This window comes from Peromyscus eremicus, chromosome 11, assembly GCF_949786415.1.
Source record: "Peromyscus eremicus chromosome 11, PerEre_H2_v1, whole genome shotgun sequence".
Classification (NCBI taxonomy): domain Eukaryota; kingdom Metazoa; phylum Chordata; class Mammalia; order Rodentia; family Cricetidae; genus Peromyscus; species Peromyscus eremicus.
Window position 1 is genome coordinate 75,733,244 of NC_081427.1, and position 15,340 is coordinate 75,748,583.

The 15,340-nt window shown below is 39.6% G+C and overlaps 1 protein-coding gene across 4 annotated transcripts in view; it reads left to right on the forward strand.

Moving 5' to 3' along the window:
• Positions 1–415: 415 nt before the first annotated feature.
• The window catches only part of Cast (calpastatin), a 97,089-nt gene continuing 82,164 nt past the window's right edge, over positions 416–15,340 (forward strand). Inside the window, exons 1-2 of one of the 4 annotated variants that reach the window (XM_059276600.1) lie at positions 416–817; positions 13,171–13,233. In XM_059276600.1, the coding sequence (XP_059132583.1) occupies positions 743–817; positions 13,171–13,233 (138 nt within the window). In that variant the 5' untranslated portion in view covers positions 416–742. Of the gene's footprint in view, positions 818–1,347; positions 1,465–13,170; positions 13,234–15,340 lie in introns of those variants that run through there. The other 3 variants (XM_059276599.1, XM_059276602.1, XM_059276601.1) reach the window with 3 other exon arrangements.

Sequence of the window (15,340 nt, forward strand, 5' to 3'; positions counted from 1 at the left end):
AGATGAGCCCAAGACAAAAGCAATCCAACCTCAGAAACAAAACCCACAAGTCTCCAGAAAAGGATATGTGTTTAAAATCTGTGCTTACTGCTGGTTTGGATTAGAGCAAGCAGGCTCCTGCTTGTAAAACATTAGTATACTTTCAGAATTGCCCCTCACACACAAAAAAGAAAGGGACACAAAAACACACAAATATCCAAATGCATGCTCGCACTCAGAGACCAATTTGTTTTTAAGATCCGCTTTCTTATCTACAGTTCAAACTTAGGCTAGATTTGAGTTAATGACAGATGGAAGAAAAGGTGTCTAATTCTCCAAATTCTTAGGAAAAAAGGTCTAGGCCACGCCCCAGTCCAGCTCTCCTGTTTCACAATCACTAGATTGGCCTGGACAACTCGACCCAGGAACTGTAACCTACGGCTCAGCTCCCCCTGTTTGTCATCCACGGAGAACCCTGAAGTTCTGGGGCCCGTCCAGGGAGGGTCTCTGGGTACGAACCGGGAGCGGAGGGTGTTAAGTTACCGCTCTGGGCCGCCGACAAGTTTGGCCTGCTGCTGTGAACTGCGGGCAGGAAGGGGAGGGCCCAGCCGGGCAAGTGGGAGCGGGGCGCGGGCTCAGGGCTGGGTCGGAAAAGCTGCCTCACTGCACCGTCCTGCCCCTCCGGCCCCGAGGTCTGGCCGAGGCCTCTTATACAGTTTCGCTGCTCCTACCCGGAGGCTGAGCCCGCAGCGGCTTCGCCACAATGTCCCAGCCCGGCCCGAAGCCTGCCGCCTCTCCCAGGCCCCGGCGCCGCGCAGCAGCCCGCCACACCCAGGAGGTGAGTAGCTCTCCTGTCTGAGCCCTGGGGCAAGAGACGAAGGGACCCTGCACCCGGAGTGCCTGGCCGCCGTCCTGGGGCGTTGCCCAACCTGTCCCGGCTTGGCACCTTCCAGGGTCGGGGAAAGGATTAGGGCTCAGTGCCTGCAGGAAAGCAGGTGGCCCGAGGCTCTCCAAATTGGGTAGTGACATTAGCGGGGTGGAGGGGCTCGTGGAGCAAAGAGGGCTAGTGAGACAGAGGCAGTGTGCATGGGAGTGGAGGGCGAGTAAAGCTCACTCGCGACCTCCAGAATGAGTGGGCTCGTGTCACTGGACAGAGGGAGCCTGTCCTCTGTGTGTCCCCCCTAAACCTCATGTAGGGAGTGGCAGCCTGAAGAACCAACACCTCCTCCCTAACTAGCCTGGGGCCAAATAGGATGGGGCGGGGCCGCGCTAGCGGTGGGCGGGCCGTAGCGCCCCTCCCCCTTGTGCCCTCCCACCTGGCAGCTGTGAGACGCCCAGCAGGGTGTCAGCCAGGTCCCAGTCAGGCAGAGTCAGCCTAGGCCCACCAGCACCTCACTCTGCGTCCTCGAAGGATCCCCATCCGCGCGTCTCCGAGCAAGTCAGGGGGTTGTCGCCATGGCATTCGCAAGCTGGTGGTACAAGACGGTAAATAGAAGCGACCAAGCCTGGGCAGGACTGGGAAGGGAGTGTATTTATTTCGCCACTCTGGGTGGTAGAGGAAATACTGTCAGAAGTTTGAAGGGGCAGGAGTGGGGCTCGGGTACAACCTCCTTGCAGACCTTCTGGTTAGGCTGGGGCAGAAGGAGGAGGCTCACCCTTTTGTGGTATGCGGATGCGCTCTGGGCTGTGGAGTCTAGGGGGCGAGGTGCACCAAGCTCAGCTCGCGCTCCCAAGTTGAATGGAAAGTAATCCTTAATTCTGCCCTCTCGAACACATATGTAGATACATAGACAAGAGCCACTGGAGCCCAGATCTAGTTTTTCAACTGCTAAATAAAGCTAAAACTTAAAAAGAAAAGAATGCTGAACGTGCAGTTTCAAACTCAAAAGTGGAGGGCGGGGAATGGAAAAGAAGAAAACATCAGGGAGCAACTGTGATCAATGATACTCTTGAAAGGAATGAGAGATGTGAACAATGGGCTGGGATGGGAGAGAGAGAATGAGATATCTCACTAGTCTGTATTACTTCGCAAGAGGACAAACGTGTTCTATTTGGTTAGTGCACTGAACGCCTGTCCTACCAATTAGGTGTGATACCCAGTCAAGCTGGCACATGTATGTTTTGAAACCAGGAAGCATGGTTTTAACATTGACATTAAAAATAGACAAACAAACAAGACTTCACAAACACTTTGAGAGTCATAAGTTGATTTATGGCAAGAATTTCAAAAACTTAGGTCCACCTTCTTTTCAGCATGTGGCATTGAAAAAGTAAAGATATAGTAACCAGACAATCTTTGCATCTAGAAACTTTGTATTAAATTAGAAAATGGTTACATATGCAGTGAGGGTTCATTGATCACCCAGGTGTGCTAGCTTCAAGTGCACTGTAGAGTTCTCTTCTTGATTCAAATGGCAATACTTTCAATAAGTCAGTCTTTTAAAATGTGTTTCCATATCTGTAAAATAGCCAAGATAAACATAAGGACTAGATTCACCAGACATGCCACATATGTGTTTTCAGTGATGCTTTAACACTTTTCTGTGTTGTTTAAATGTATAGTTTTATTGATATGTTCTAAGAGCAGTTTTCTTTGAGTCATGACTGTCCCAGGAGTCTTATCAAAATGCACCCTTTAAATTATCTGCAAATATGGATGGCAGGTGTTCAACTAATATCAGACTTCTCCGTCCAAGCTCAGCAGTGTCTAAAGGAAATCATGCCAGACTCCTTAGATGAAGATAGCTTAAATCTTTCCTTTTAATGCCAACTGCACCATGCTAGCCACCTTGAGATTTCTACTAAAATACTCATTAGAAGCCAGTTTGGGAACTATTGCTTAGACTTCAGCGTGGTGGCAACTTTCTAGACTCTTTCAGCATGCCTGTGATCAAGCTCTAGGAGAAACTTGCAGTGAGCCACACACGGGCTTTAAGCATTTAACAGCCACATTAACAAAAATATTTAAAGAGGTCAAATTAATGTTAGTAACGTTTTTGTTAACCCTTTAGGCATGTAACTATGTGCTAACAATTATGATTGTTCACCTCTTTTTTGTGTTAATTATTCAAAATCTGTATGTGCTGTGTGTTTTATACCCACAGTCCCTCCCAATCACACTTGCTATTGTGACTAGTGGTATAGCATCAGACGGGAAAGCTCTAGGGGGCAGTTCCTAAACTTTAAAAAAAAAAGCCATTTATAAGTGATCACAGATCATTTTGAAAATTAAATGGAAGTCATATAGTACTTTCAACAATATACATATATAAAGTGCAGCTTTAGGGCATGCAAAGCCTGTCCATAAATTTCTCTCAAATGGTTTGCAGAACCAACTTTAAACATATAGATACATATATGTGCATATGTTATATATATTCTATGTATATATAAAATATGTATACATGTTTTCATACGTGCAGTGTATATATAGTTTTGTTTATTTGTTTATGTGCCTATGAATAAAGATTGGCAGTTGGACCCTTTTCTCAACATTTTCAGCTACCAATCAAAAATAATTTTAAAAATTGTGTCTTTACTGAACATGCACTAATTTTTGTTATTATTCATCAAACAAAATAGTGTAAAACTGTTTTGCATAAAGCACACACGGGAGGCCATGCATAAGTTAGATGTAAACATGTCATTTTACACAAGCCATTTGAGCATCTGTAGGATTTGGTTCCTGAAGTCAGTTTCCAAATGATACCAATGGATGGCTGTGCACACATCCATCTCAGAATACTTCTGGCAAATCCTATAATATCTTTAGTAGGATTCTTTAAATGCTAACAGTAATGTGAATAATCTAACTTGAGGCAGAATAAATTAGAGTAATGTAAAGATATGTTCTTTTAAGAAGATGCTACCTGTAAAGCCAGCCAAAGAAACATAATATTGTATATATTTCACATTGAATACCATCACAGTCTGAAGAATTTTCTGATTATAGTAAAAAAGTCACTTCATAAAATATTAAAAACTACACTTACAGAATATCTGATGAGCATCCTGATTTTGGGTTACAGCAGTAATCAGATTCCTGAGTCATAAGTTGATTCTATTATCCTGTGATAATTAAAGGTGTTTCTTAGTTTAATTAGATTCATAGCCACAATGAGAGCATACTCAAGGAGCCCAGTCATTTGGAAGGCTCCATCATTTCAGCCAGGCTGGGCAAAGTGTTGCAAACTTCCCATGGCAATACAGACAACTTCGATGCAATGAATTTTAGGGAAAAAAAACAAAAACAAAACAAAACAAAAGACAAAATTATAAGGTCTGCACAAAGAGGATAGTATTTAAGGTAGAAAGAGTGAAGAGGTTAAATGTCACTTTTTCACTTTTTTTGGCTGACAGTCCCTGAATGGATCATTTTCCATTGCATAAAAGCCTTTAAAACTAAGTAACATATGATGATATTGTTATTTAATCTGTTTTGAAACTTCCCAGAAAGTTAATTATATTATGCAAGTACTTTTTAAAAAGTGGTGTAGCTCTCTGGGGTGGAAACAAAGGTGGTCATTTGCGAGTCCAAGGTGGACAAGAGGGTAATTAGTTGCAAGCAGGCTATTTCAGGACTTGCAGGGTGTATCAGTCAGACCTTCATTTTCCCCACTTTAGGGTATTTTTAAGATATAAAATCTTATTAGCATGACAGTGAAGTTCTGTTCCTCAAGTTGTTTCACTTTCTTTTTATGAAAACTTACTAAGAAAGTTTTATGACTACCATATCTTTGAAAAACATCTATCAGACTTTACTAGTTAAGAAAAACTGCCCAAACTCTTCCATCCAGTGAAGAAATTTGGTTGGATAAGTTAACATTTCAGATGGAGAGCCAATTAATTCAGGAGAAGGAAGGCCTGCATGCGTGCCTGCATGCGGGCGTGCAAGGGGGTGGGTGTCCGTATGCCATAGTGTGCATGTGGAGTTTTAGAGGACAGCCTGTGGAGCCAAATCTCTCCTACCTTCTGTGTGGCTTCTAGGTATCAAAGTCAGTTGCCAGGCTTGGTGGCAAGTGCCTTTATCCACTGAGCCATCTCACTGATCTACGTTCTCTGATATTTTTTATTTTGTTCCCACAACATTAGCTTATAATGGACACTCACTGTTTTTTTCTTTTTTACTGTTAATAAACTCTATCCCTCACAGTCGTCTTTTCTGTGAGTTTTGACATTTTTCAGTTTTAAAACTAAAATAGCTAGGATTTTGCCTTTGGGGGACTCTATGGGGAAAATGCTCTTGAGATAAGAGTCACCTACAGTTTTCTAAACTTTTTCTTAGTAAAACTTTTACATATGAACAGAAGCAAAAGGTTATAATGAACTGTCACAAATCAGCTGGCATCATTAATAGTCAACATTCTATCTTGATTTATCACCAGATCCTGCTCCCACACAAAGTATTTTAATGCATGTAAATTGCTACTTTAAGTGTTCCATGCATAGCCAAGTTGTAGGCCCTTGAAAAGAATGGATTTTTTATTCTACGTGCAGTTAATTTTCTCTGGTGTGATCTGGTGTGAGATAATCTCATGCACTGTGATGTGCTGGAGCACCAAACACTTACCATGGCAACTAGGGCTCCTCATACTTTAGGGATAGTAAAACACTAAATTATTCTTCTTTGGTGTTTCTTGACTTAGAAAATGAAACTTTCATATCTATACTTAGTTCTCATATTTGTTTCACACAATCACACTGATGTAAAGAGGAAAAGAGCTATGGTATCACTTTGTATTTTTTAAGACCAGCTTTGTCTTTTAGGCCTACTTCTATTCTTTATTGTTGTTGACTGTGTTCCCAGTGCAGCAAGAAACATGGGCTTAGACAATTCTAAAATCTCATTCTTTCTACAGTAGCATCTTTTTCAATAACTCTTAATAAAGGTATTATTAGCCAGGATAAAAAAAAAAAAGAACCAGACATTGGGCCAGGTACACTTTAACACTGAAAATATACTAGCTATTGGGATAGTACCATTCTCTATTAAATGAGGAGAAACTTAAAGGTTAAATTATTTACCCAAGATCACATAGCCTTCAGGTTTCTATTCTATCAGTTTATCACATCAGCTAAGAGATAGCAGTGATTCTGAGCATTTAAGTCTAGGGTAATTTAAGATAGGGAGTAGGCTACTCAGGCAACAGATAAGATTGGAAAGCCAGCAGAGAAAGGTAAGGTATCCAGACTTTAGAAGTTAGGAAAAGCTACAATAGTCATAGGTAAGAGGCACTAAAGGAGCTTCCAGATCACCTTGTAGAAGCCTAAATGACAATTTTTTTGGCTTGCTGCAGACACTATCCTGGATAGGCCCTGAGATCAGAGAGAAATTAAGGGCGGGTGCACACATTCGTATCACTCTAGGTCAGTGGTTCTCAACCTTCCTAATGCTTCGACCCTTTAATAAAGTTCCTCATGTTGTGGTGACCCCCAACTATAAAATTATTTTCATTGCTACTTTATAACTGTATTTTTACTACTATTAGGAGTCATAATGTAAATACCTGTGTTTTCTGATGGTCTTAGGCGACCCCTGTGAAAGGGTCATTTGACTCCTAAAAAGGTTTCATCCCACAAGTAGAGAACCACAGCTCTAGGTTCTCACCAGACACTACTTACCTCTCACTGACCAAACCCAGTTTGAGATTATCCATTCTGACAAGTAGCCAGCCTAGATCTCTGGTGATACCAACAAAAGTGTGGGGGAAGGAATCCACCTCCAGGGGCATAGCCCAGGACTACCCCTGTTTTGAAGCAAATGCAGCTTTACATCTCAGTCCTTTGGCTTGCTTGGTGAATAATCTCATTTTAATTAGCAGACCACATGCACGCATAGATCTCCAAGGGTTTGTTGCTGTTATTTATTTTATTTTTCTTTTGGAAAACACCAATTTGCACATGGCCCTTTAATTTCAGTCTTCCTACTTCATCTAGTTTAGTTACCTAAAAAGACCAAACATACTTCTCCAGGGATTTTCAGAGGTTTATGGAAATAAATGCACTTAAACAAGCACTGTTACTCATAGTCTTACTCTATGTCCAGAAAAAGAGAGAATATAATCTCCATCTGGTTAGAAAAGCAGTGTGTGCATTTAGGAAGTCATCAGGGAGCAAGTGGCAATCAAGTGGCAGTTTGTTTGCTTTACTGAGAGATAGGATGTTGTGAAGATAGGAAGATCTAGTCCTTCCCTACAAAGGCTTGGAATTGGACCGGAAATGCCAGTGTAAAAATAGGGCACTGAGCACCATTGTTGAGCAATCAGTTTCCCCAGGTGATACCCAGCCTGCTTGACCCTGGGAAACTCCCCATGGTACAAGCTCAGTTGGTGTTCTGAAAAGCAGGGAGTTCTTTTATAGTGTGTACAAGACTCCATTCAAAACCAGTTGTCCCTGATCCTGCATGCATAATAGAAACGGCAAAGGAATTTTAGAAGTTTATACACTCCCTGACCTACACAGACACAATCTAATATCCTACACTCTGGCACAACTGTCTTCCAAAGCTCCTTCAGTGCTTATAGCATACTGGGCAGGATGGAAGCCTTGCTAACCTAATTGGGTGGTTTCTGTCCTCTGGAGGGTGCCCAGACAAGCCTTCCTCGAGTTTGTGACAGGACTGACAGAGCTGAGCTGTATGTGCTGGGGAGATCCAGGGCTCCTCAGTAAACCTTGTCCTTGCTTCACAATTTTGCTGTCGTGTCTCTGGATATGACTGTGTATATCTGAGTGACATATCTCCATGCTGAAGTACAGTTTTCAAGTAACATTTTCGATCAGCTTTGTTTAGACATCACACATTAACCATGTAGTTTACTCATTAAAGTACAAGATCAATATTTTAAAGCATATTTCCAGATTGATGCAGCCATTCTTATAGATTATTTCTATTTTCTCCTAAAAGAAACTTTATATTTCCTTTTTAATCCTTAGTTTCAGAAGCACACTAGCCTGAAGCACTTCTTATACTCCTGGAATTGCTGGTTCTCTGTCTTCAGTTGTAGGCAGATGTTTGTTTGTATCCCACTTTGTGTGGCATGTACCCCTTGTCTGTGTGTGTACCTGTGTGTGTCTAGATAACACTAAGGAAGGTCCCCAGATGCTGCAAAGCAGAAGTCCCTAGCAGGGTAAGAGCTCCTGCTGCAATCCTTGTGACTCCTAACTTCCTCATAGGTTTATGGCTCTGCTGTGGGAAACTATTTCAAGCATAAAATGTTATGTCTTAGAATGAGGACACAGGAAAGCTATCCTTGCCAAATATCTGGCAGTGTCTGGGGTAGAAAGAATTTGGAGAATTATTCCTCCTTGATGTAAGAGAGAAAAGGTCTTTATCTGCCACCCCTCCTAAACACACACCTGTCACTAAACTCCTGTAGCACTGGCCACCTCTATCTGTCTTAACCCTGCATGGTTTTCTGTCTTGCTCTTTTCTGGCTTTGACTTTTCCTCTAATCCACATTTATTAAGTGTTGATTAATTCTTTATAACAGATTGGTTTTAGAATTAGAATATGTTTTGCTCTGCTGTTTTGTTTTCATGTTAGAATGCTAGATTACCATAAAGACTTGATGCAAATCACAAACTCCTATCTAGGTTGTACCTGATTCTATATGGCCCAGTCTTTTACCAGATGGTAATCATTAAGTGTCTTGGCAAAGCAGAGCATCAACTCTCTTTATCCACAGATGAGGAGACACTGTGTAGTCTCTAGCGTCATTGTGGAGAGCAAAGGGGAACACATGCAGAATGCCTAGCACTGTCACTAGTTTCTTTCCCCTCATATAGAATCCATTAATAGTTTAGTCCATTCTCTTTTGGAATCCATTGCTCCTTCTCTGCCCCATGCTTCTCTCTCCTCTGTTGTCATCCTACCAGCCACATGTGGTTGTGGTAAACTAATTTTTCTTTGTTACCTTTTAGAAAGATTCACTGCAGGTTTCTTAGATAGATCAAATATCACCCCCATATATTTTATTCACCATCTGAATTGAGTGACTTGTGGTCAGTTATTCCCAGTGAATACTTGAATTTCAGTGAAAACATTTAATTGATTTGATGTTATTTAGAGGATTATATATATGCTGTTTATAGAATAAGTCCAAGAAGCTGTGAGGGCAATTGTAAATGGGCATTTCCTATGTGGACTGCCCACTCCCCATCCTGGCAGCTGCTTCCAAATTACCACAGAGACTTAATATTATTTATAAATGCTTGGCCAATAGCTCTGGCTTGTTACTATCTAACTTAAATTAACCCATATTTCTATTTATGCTTTGCCACGTGGCTCATAGCTTGTTACCTCATTTTTTTTACACGTCCTGCTTGCTGGGTGACTGGCTGGCATCTCTCTGATTCTGCCCTTCTCCTTCCCATCATCCTTAGTTTGGCCAACTCACATATATTTCCTGTCTGGCTACTGGCCAATTAGCATTTTTTAAACCAATTCGAGTGACAAATCTTTACAGTGTATGAGAGGATTAGTCTACAGCAGGCAATGATTATAAAGTTGCTGTGTACTAGAAATTGAATGTGATTAGGAAGTTCTTGTTAATGTTCTTAGCATAATAATGGCATTGGATTTATACTGGGAACTGTGCTAAATTTAAGGAAATGCTTAGTGTTTGAAATGTTTAGTGTTAAATTTCAAGAGTTTTGCAGTTTCAAATACAGGTATACATCATAATCCTGTGCACATGTTTGTGCAAATATAGCAAAATACAGTCTACTGAGTGATTTTGTGATAGGAGGGAACTTCAATTAAGAAAATACCTCCATAGAATCCAGCTGCATCAAGCCTGTAAGGCATTTTCTTAGTTAGAGTGGTGTCCTCTCTAGGCTGATGGTCCTGAGTTCTATAAGAAAGTAGGTTAATCAAGCCATGAGGAACAAGCCAATAAGCAACACCCTACCATGACCTCTGCATTAGCTCCTGCCTCCAGGTTGCTGCCCTATCCTGACTTCCTTTGATGACAAACAGTGATATGGAAGTGTAAGCTGAATAACCTTTTTCCTCCCCAAGTTGCTTTGTTCATGGTGTTTCATCACAGCAATGGTAACCCCAACTAAGACATACAGTAATAACATTAATTAGCTTCTGAATCTAAGTGGTGGAAATACAGGAAATCAGGATATTAGTCTTAAAACTTTTATGTATGTTTGAAAAACTTTAATAAAATGCTTGATTAAAGAATTTTATTCAGGAAGCTGTAAAAAATGTTGGAGCTTGATCATAAGTGATTTTTATTTGTATCAATTATTGTTAATAAAAACCTTTCTATTCTATTAAAAAATGTAATTTTTTTGATATTAAAAAATACCAGTGCTTATAGTACATTTAAAGTTGAAATTGTAACTCAGCATTTTAAAAAGCATATAACTCTCTGGAAATAATGTTTGGAATCTACAATTTTTAGTGTCTCTATAGAAGAAGCTAAATGTCTGGGACTGTGGTAGAAATCATAAAGCACCCCAATGAAACCTTTTTTAGAATGTGTTTAAATCATACATGTTGCTGTACTCAATGGGGAAATGGCTCTCAGCATGCTTGCTGGTGGCTGGTGCCTATGGCTCACATTTGCCCCATGAACAAGAAGCAGAGTGAGGTCCTGTGGAGAGGGGAGACTTGTACTGGAAAGAGCAACTTAGACTGTCCCACTTGTAGAACGGAATGTCATACTGGCAAAACAAAACAAAACAAAACAAAAAACCACTCAAAGCTGTGAACAACCAATGAAACCCTGTGTATTGTTACTTTACTGAAAAGGCTATATGGTTACAGATGAGTGAATGTGCTGTCCTGGTTCTGAAGTTACTGAATCTGCAAGGAGACAGATTGAGTAGTTTTGTAGATTTGACCCTATCGAATACTATCTTCAAACTGGCTCTTTTAGAGATGTGAAAGAGTTCAGACAAAATAAATTTAAGTGAGTTTTTCTGAGCTATGATACAGTTCATGAATAGGGCAACATTAAAACCTAAACGTTGAGAGAGCTGGGTTTCAGCAGCAGGAGTGATGGATGCTTTCACAGGCTGAACACAGATAAAGAAATTACCAGATTTGCCTTATTTGGGTTTTGATCTCCTAGGAGGCCTCTAGTTTTGTAGCTAATCATCTAGCTAGCTGTTTGTAATCATCTGAGGTGGCTGGATTATTTTTATATAGTCCATTACAAATACAGCATCCAGCTTCTGTTTCAGGAGCTTATGCAAGAATATCCTACAGAGCTAACCTCAAACTAACGGCTTCATGATCTGAGGAAATTATTCTCTAGCCCTTAGTGTTGTTATTGTGTTCACCAGGTATAACTTGGTATATAGTTCTAGTGTACATGTGGCCTTGTGGACCTGCTTATTATTTACTTACCTGTTTGTTTATTGAGACCCAGTCTCAACATGTTGCCTAGGCTGGTTTCAAGTTTCTGGGATCAAGTGACCCCTCCACCTTAGGCTCCAGTAAGTCCACATTGTCATACTTGGGTTATGCACAGGCTCTTAGGTCCTATTGCTTGTTTGCTTTATTTTGTTTTTGATTTTTTTCAAAATTCATCAATTACTCAGTGCTGATAGCTCTCACTTTTAGATCTAGATAGGATATCCACAAAGCAATAATAAACCCTGCAGGGAATTCTTTTCATCAAATTGTTTCAATATGGCTCATTTCAGTTAATCTCTGCAAGTGCTTCTGTAGGGGATAAAGTTTGCAAGAAGTATTCTTGACATGAGTGAGTTCTTATATCTTGGCCATTTCATTTTCCTTTTAATATATCTGTTGATATGGCTAAGGTTGCTATTACCCAATTTCATCTAGCATGGTAAAGTGGGAAACAACAGACTTGAAGTAAAAAACTTGCCTTGTGACTGTTTCACATTTACTAGTTATGTGTCCCCAAAACACCAGATTTCTTAATATGCTTAACTTCTCATTCATAAAACCGCACAGCTCATTTTTCAGTATCATATAAGAAGGCATAAAATAAATTGTGGATAATACAAATAATTATTATTACTCTTCTTATAATTTCTGTCTACATATCCATGTTATGATTCTGTCATAGAAAATACAATATTCCTTTTAAATTTGGTTTATTTTTTATTTTATTGTTTTAAGTGTATAAGTGTTTAGCCTATATGTCTATGCACCATGTGCAAGCCTGGTGCCCATGGAGGACAGAAGAGGGCTTTCCCTTGGAACTGGAGTTACAGATGGTTGTAAGCTACCATGAGGATACTGGAATCCAAACCCAGGTACTCTGGAGGAGTAGCCTGTACTCTTAACCATGGAGCCATCTCTAGCTCCTATAATTCGGTTTCAATAAGGATGATCAGGATTGAAACCAAGAGAGAACTGCCATTTTTCTCACATTTGACTCCCTTGTCTTATTTTTTCCAGTATCTAGCACTTCTCACAATATGAAAAAATTAAATAAATAATACTTTGTTTCCTCTTCCAAGGAACATGCAAATAGTTTTTTCTTAAAAAGATGATCAATAGAGGAGAGTGATGAATATATTGACTTATTTTACCTTATTGTCAAAACAAATGAGCATTTGAACTTTTTGAAGCTCTATGTTCCTCATAAAAAATACTTATATCTATCTTTTTTGTATAGGAAAATAATGATTATTCTATATGGATGTAGTTAAAATTTAAAAGCATAAATAGGAGCAGTTACATGCATGGTCTTTCCTTCACGTTTTATCATTTCATGTTGGTGAATATTCAATGGAAGAACTCTGAGAGAATTCAGAGCTGATGGGTGATCTAGAAGGTTGTTGTAGACCTTTGTCCTTATCATATACTATTTTCTTGTGCCCATGCTGAACTGTTGCTTAAGTATGGCTTTACACACAACATGGTCCTTAAAAGATCTCATCTCAGCGATGAGCCAGATGTCTCCCCTACCAGCAATTTGTGCTTTAGCAGTCCATGAGGTACTTTATAGGGGATTAGATGCCAAAGTGGCATTACCATCAGCTTTGCACGTGGTTAATTATAGACTGATTTCCTGGCTCCTAAATGAATATCTGTATGATCCTTTGATTTTGAGAGGCTCCACTAATGGAGAATTCCCGATGTTCTCTAGGGCAACATGAAAGAGGTGCTTATTTGTTTGTTGTTGTTTGTACAGATAACCTTTTTGAATTAAAGATGCAATTGTCTTTTTGTTTTTAATTTTTAATTTTTATTTTTAGCATGTTAATGAGAAGAATACTAGATCATCTTCCAAATCAGGAGAAAAGAAAGGATCAGATGAGGTAATTTCTATAATATTGATTATCATTCTCCTTGTTTTGCTTTGAAAATTATGAGTTCTGTTTTGCAATATTAAATAATGATGTAGTAAGGTATACTTATTGGTCAGTTAACAAATTTATGGAGTTTTTTGTATGTATTTGGACTATGTTGCATGTGTGTATGTCTGTGCAGTGATGTTTGTAACTGGATACTATGAGTGCACGTGTACCTGTGTGCATGGATTTGAAGGCCAGAGGTCAGTTGCCTTCAACTTTCAGGGTCTCTGTTACTTCTCTGCTATGTACACAAGGTGAGTTGACCCAGAAGTTCCCAGGAACTCTCCTGTCTCTGCCTCTCATCCCCTTCTAGGAGCCCTGGGATTCACACTATGGATCCAAGTTCTGGGGATTTGACCTCAGCAAGTGCATTTGCCCACTGAGCCACGTTCCAGCCTTTAAAAATTAGCCTGAACTAAGATGTGATTAAAGAATATTAATGGGAAATCTTAAAAATAAAATCTCCTTAGTGACCATCAGAAAGCAACCTTTTTAGACAGTTTTAATTTAGAAACAGCTTCAATTTTGAATATCTTCCTACAAGAATTGGAAGTTTTTGTTTTGTTGGTGAGCATGGCAAATATAGAAGGAAGCCAAATGCAATGGCAGGAGGGGACAGATGTTTTCTTGAGAGTAGTGATGGCCAAATTAACAGGTCATTCAGATTTGGAGACAAAAGGAAGAGAACTATTTGTTCTGACAGGAAGAATTCTATGAGCTCTGGGCTCTCACCAAATTCTGACTACTTCCCTGGCCAAAGAAGATAAGCATGGAAATTGATACTTAATAACTAAGATGTTTCCAAAATGATATCTTTTCAAAGTCTCTAATGGTTTATTCAAATATAGCAAATGATGAGATATTGTGACCCAGGGGATAGTTCAAGAAGCAGTCTTATGTTAGGTACTATTTTAGCCTTTGTATTCCTGGTTTTCTGGCTAATGCTTTTGTACTTAGCATTCATGGTCAGTTACTGCATCATTTCTTTCCAAAATTTCTGAAGAAGGGCCTCCTGAAACTGATTCTTCTCTCCAAACATATATAATTTCTTTTCTCTACCCCTCCTCTGAAAAAAATGGTAGAATTAAGAACGTTTGAGCTGGTGTTCTGTCACAGGACAGTCATTGCTACTTGGAAGGCTGAGGCCAGGGGGCCTAAGTTCCAAGTCAGTCTGACTTACAAAATGAGGCCCCATTTCAAAGCAAGCCAACACATGAGAAACGGAAGCCATACAGTTTTGGGTTTTGGTAATCCATTTTCAAACAGAATACTCCACTATATTATCCCCAGGAACATGAAATTACAGGAGAAAAATCAGTGTGAAAACTACTCTTCCATGGGTAGAGGTAGGTCTTGATGACTTTTTTCTTCCCTTTTTATTTCCTCCATTTCCTTTAGAGGCATGAGACAAAGGCCCAAAGGAAAGCCTTGTGGGTGAGGGTAGTTTAATAGGAACAGATTATGTTTAATGATGAATGACAACTACTGTGTTTCAAAACTTTCTCCTTAAGTATTGTCGATTAGTAATAAGCCTTTACTGTTTTGGAATGCATTCCCTGTATAGTAGCTAAGTGGTCTGCAGATGCCTATAGCAGTTTAATAGCATGAAGCATGTGAAGTGTCATTTATTATGTTGCATTTCAAATGGCAATGCCTGAAGATGGAACTGAGTAAGACCTATAAAAGTTTGTGTACACCATTTGTTATGAATTCATCAAATTTTTCTTAAATGTAGGAGAGTTCTAAAACCAAAAGTTGCATGGGCTGAAAAGTCTAAAATAGAACCAGAGTCCAGGGAAAAAGAAAAACAAAAACATTTAACACCAGCATCTTTAAATACTTTGAAACAAAGAAGTCTCCCAAGACTTGCAATCAAATCTATTTAAAGTATTTGAGTGACATAACTGACCACACTGGGGGAGTATGAGCCTTTTAGAAACTTAACTTTAGTGGGGTCCTGGAAAATAAAATTTAAAGAAAACCTGAAAGGGCAAGATCTTTCAGAGACAAGTTTAAAATCTTCAAATTTAGTGATGGGTGTGTTTTGTAACTAAAGAGAGAACTCTGTAAG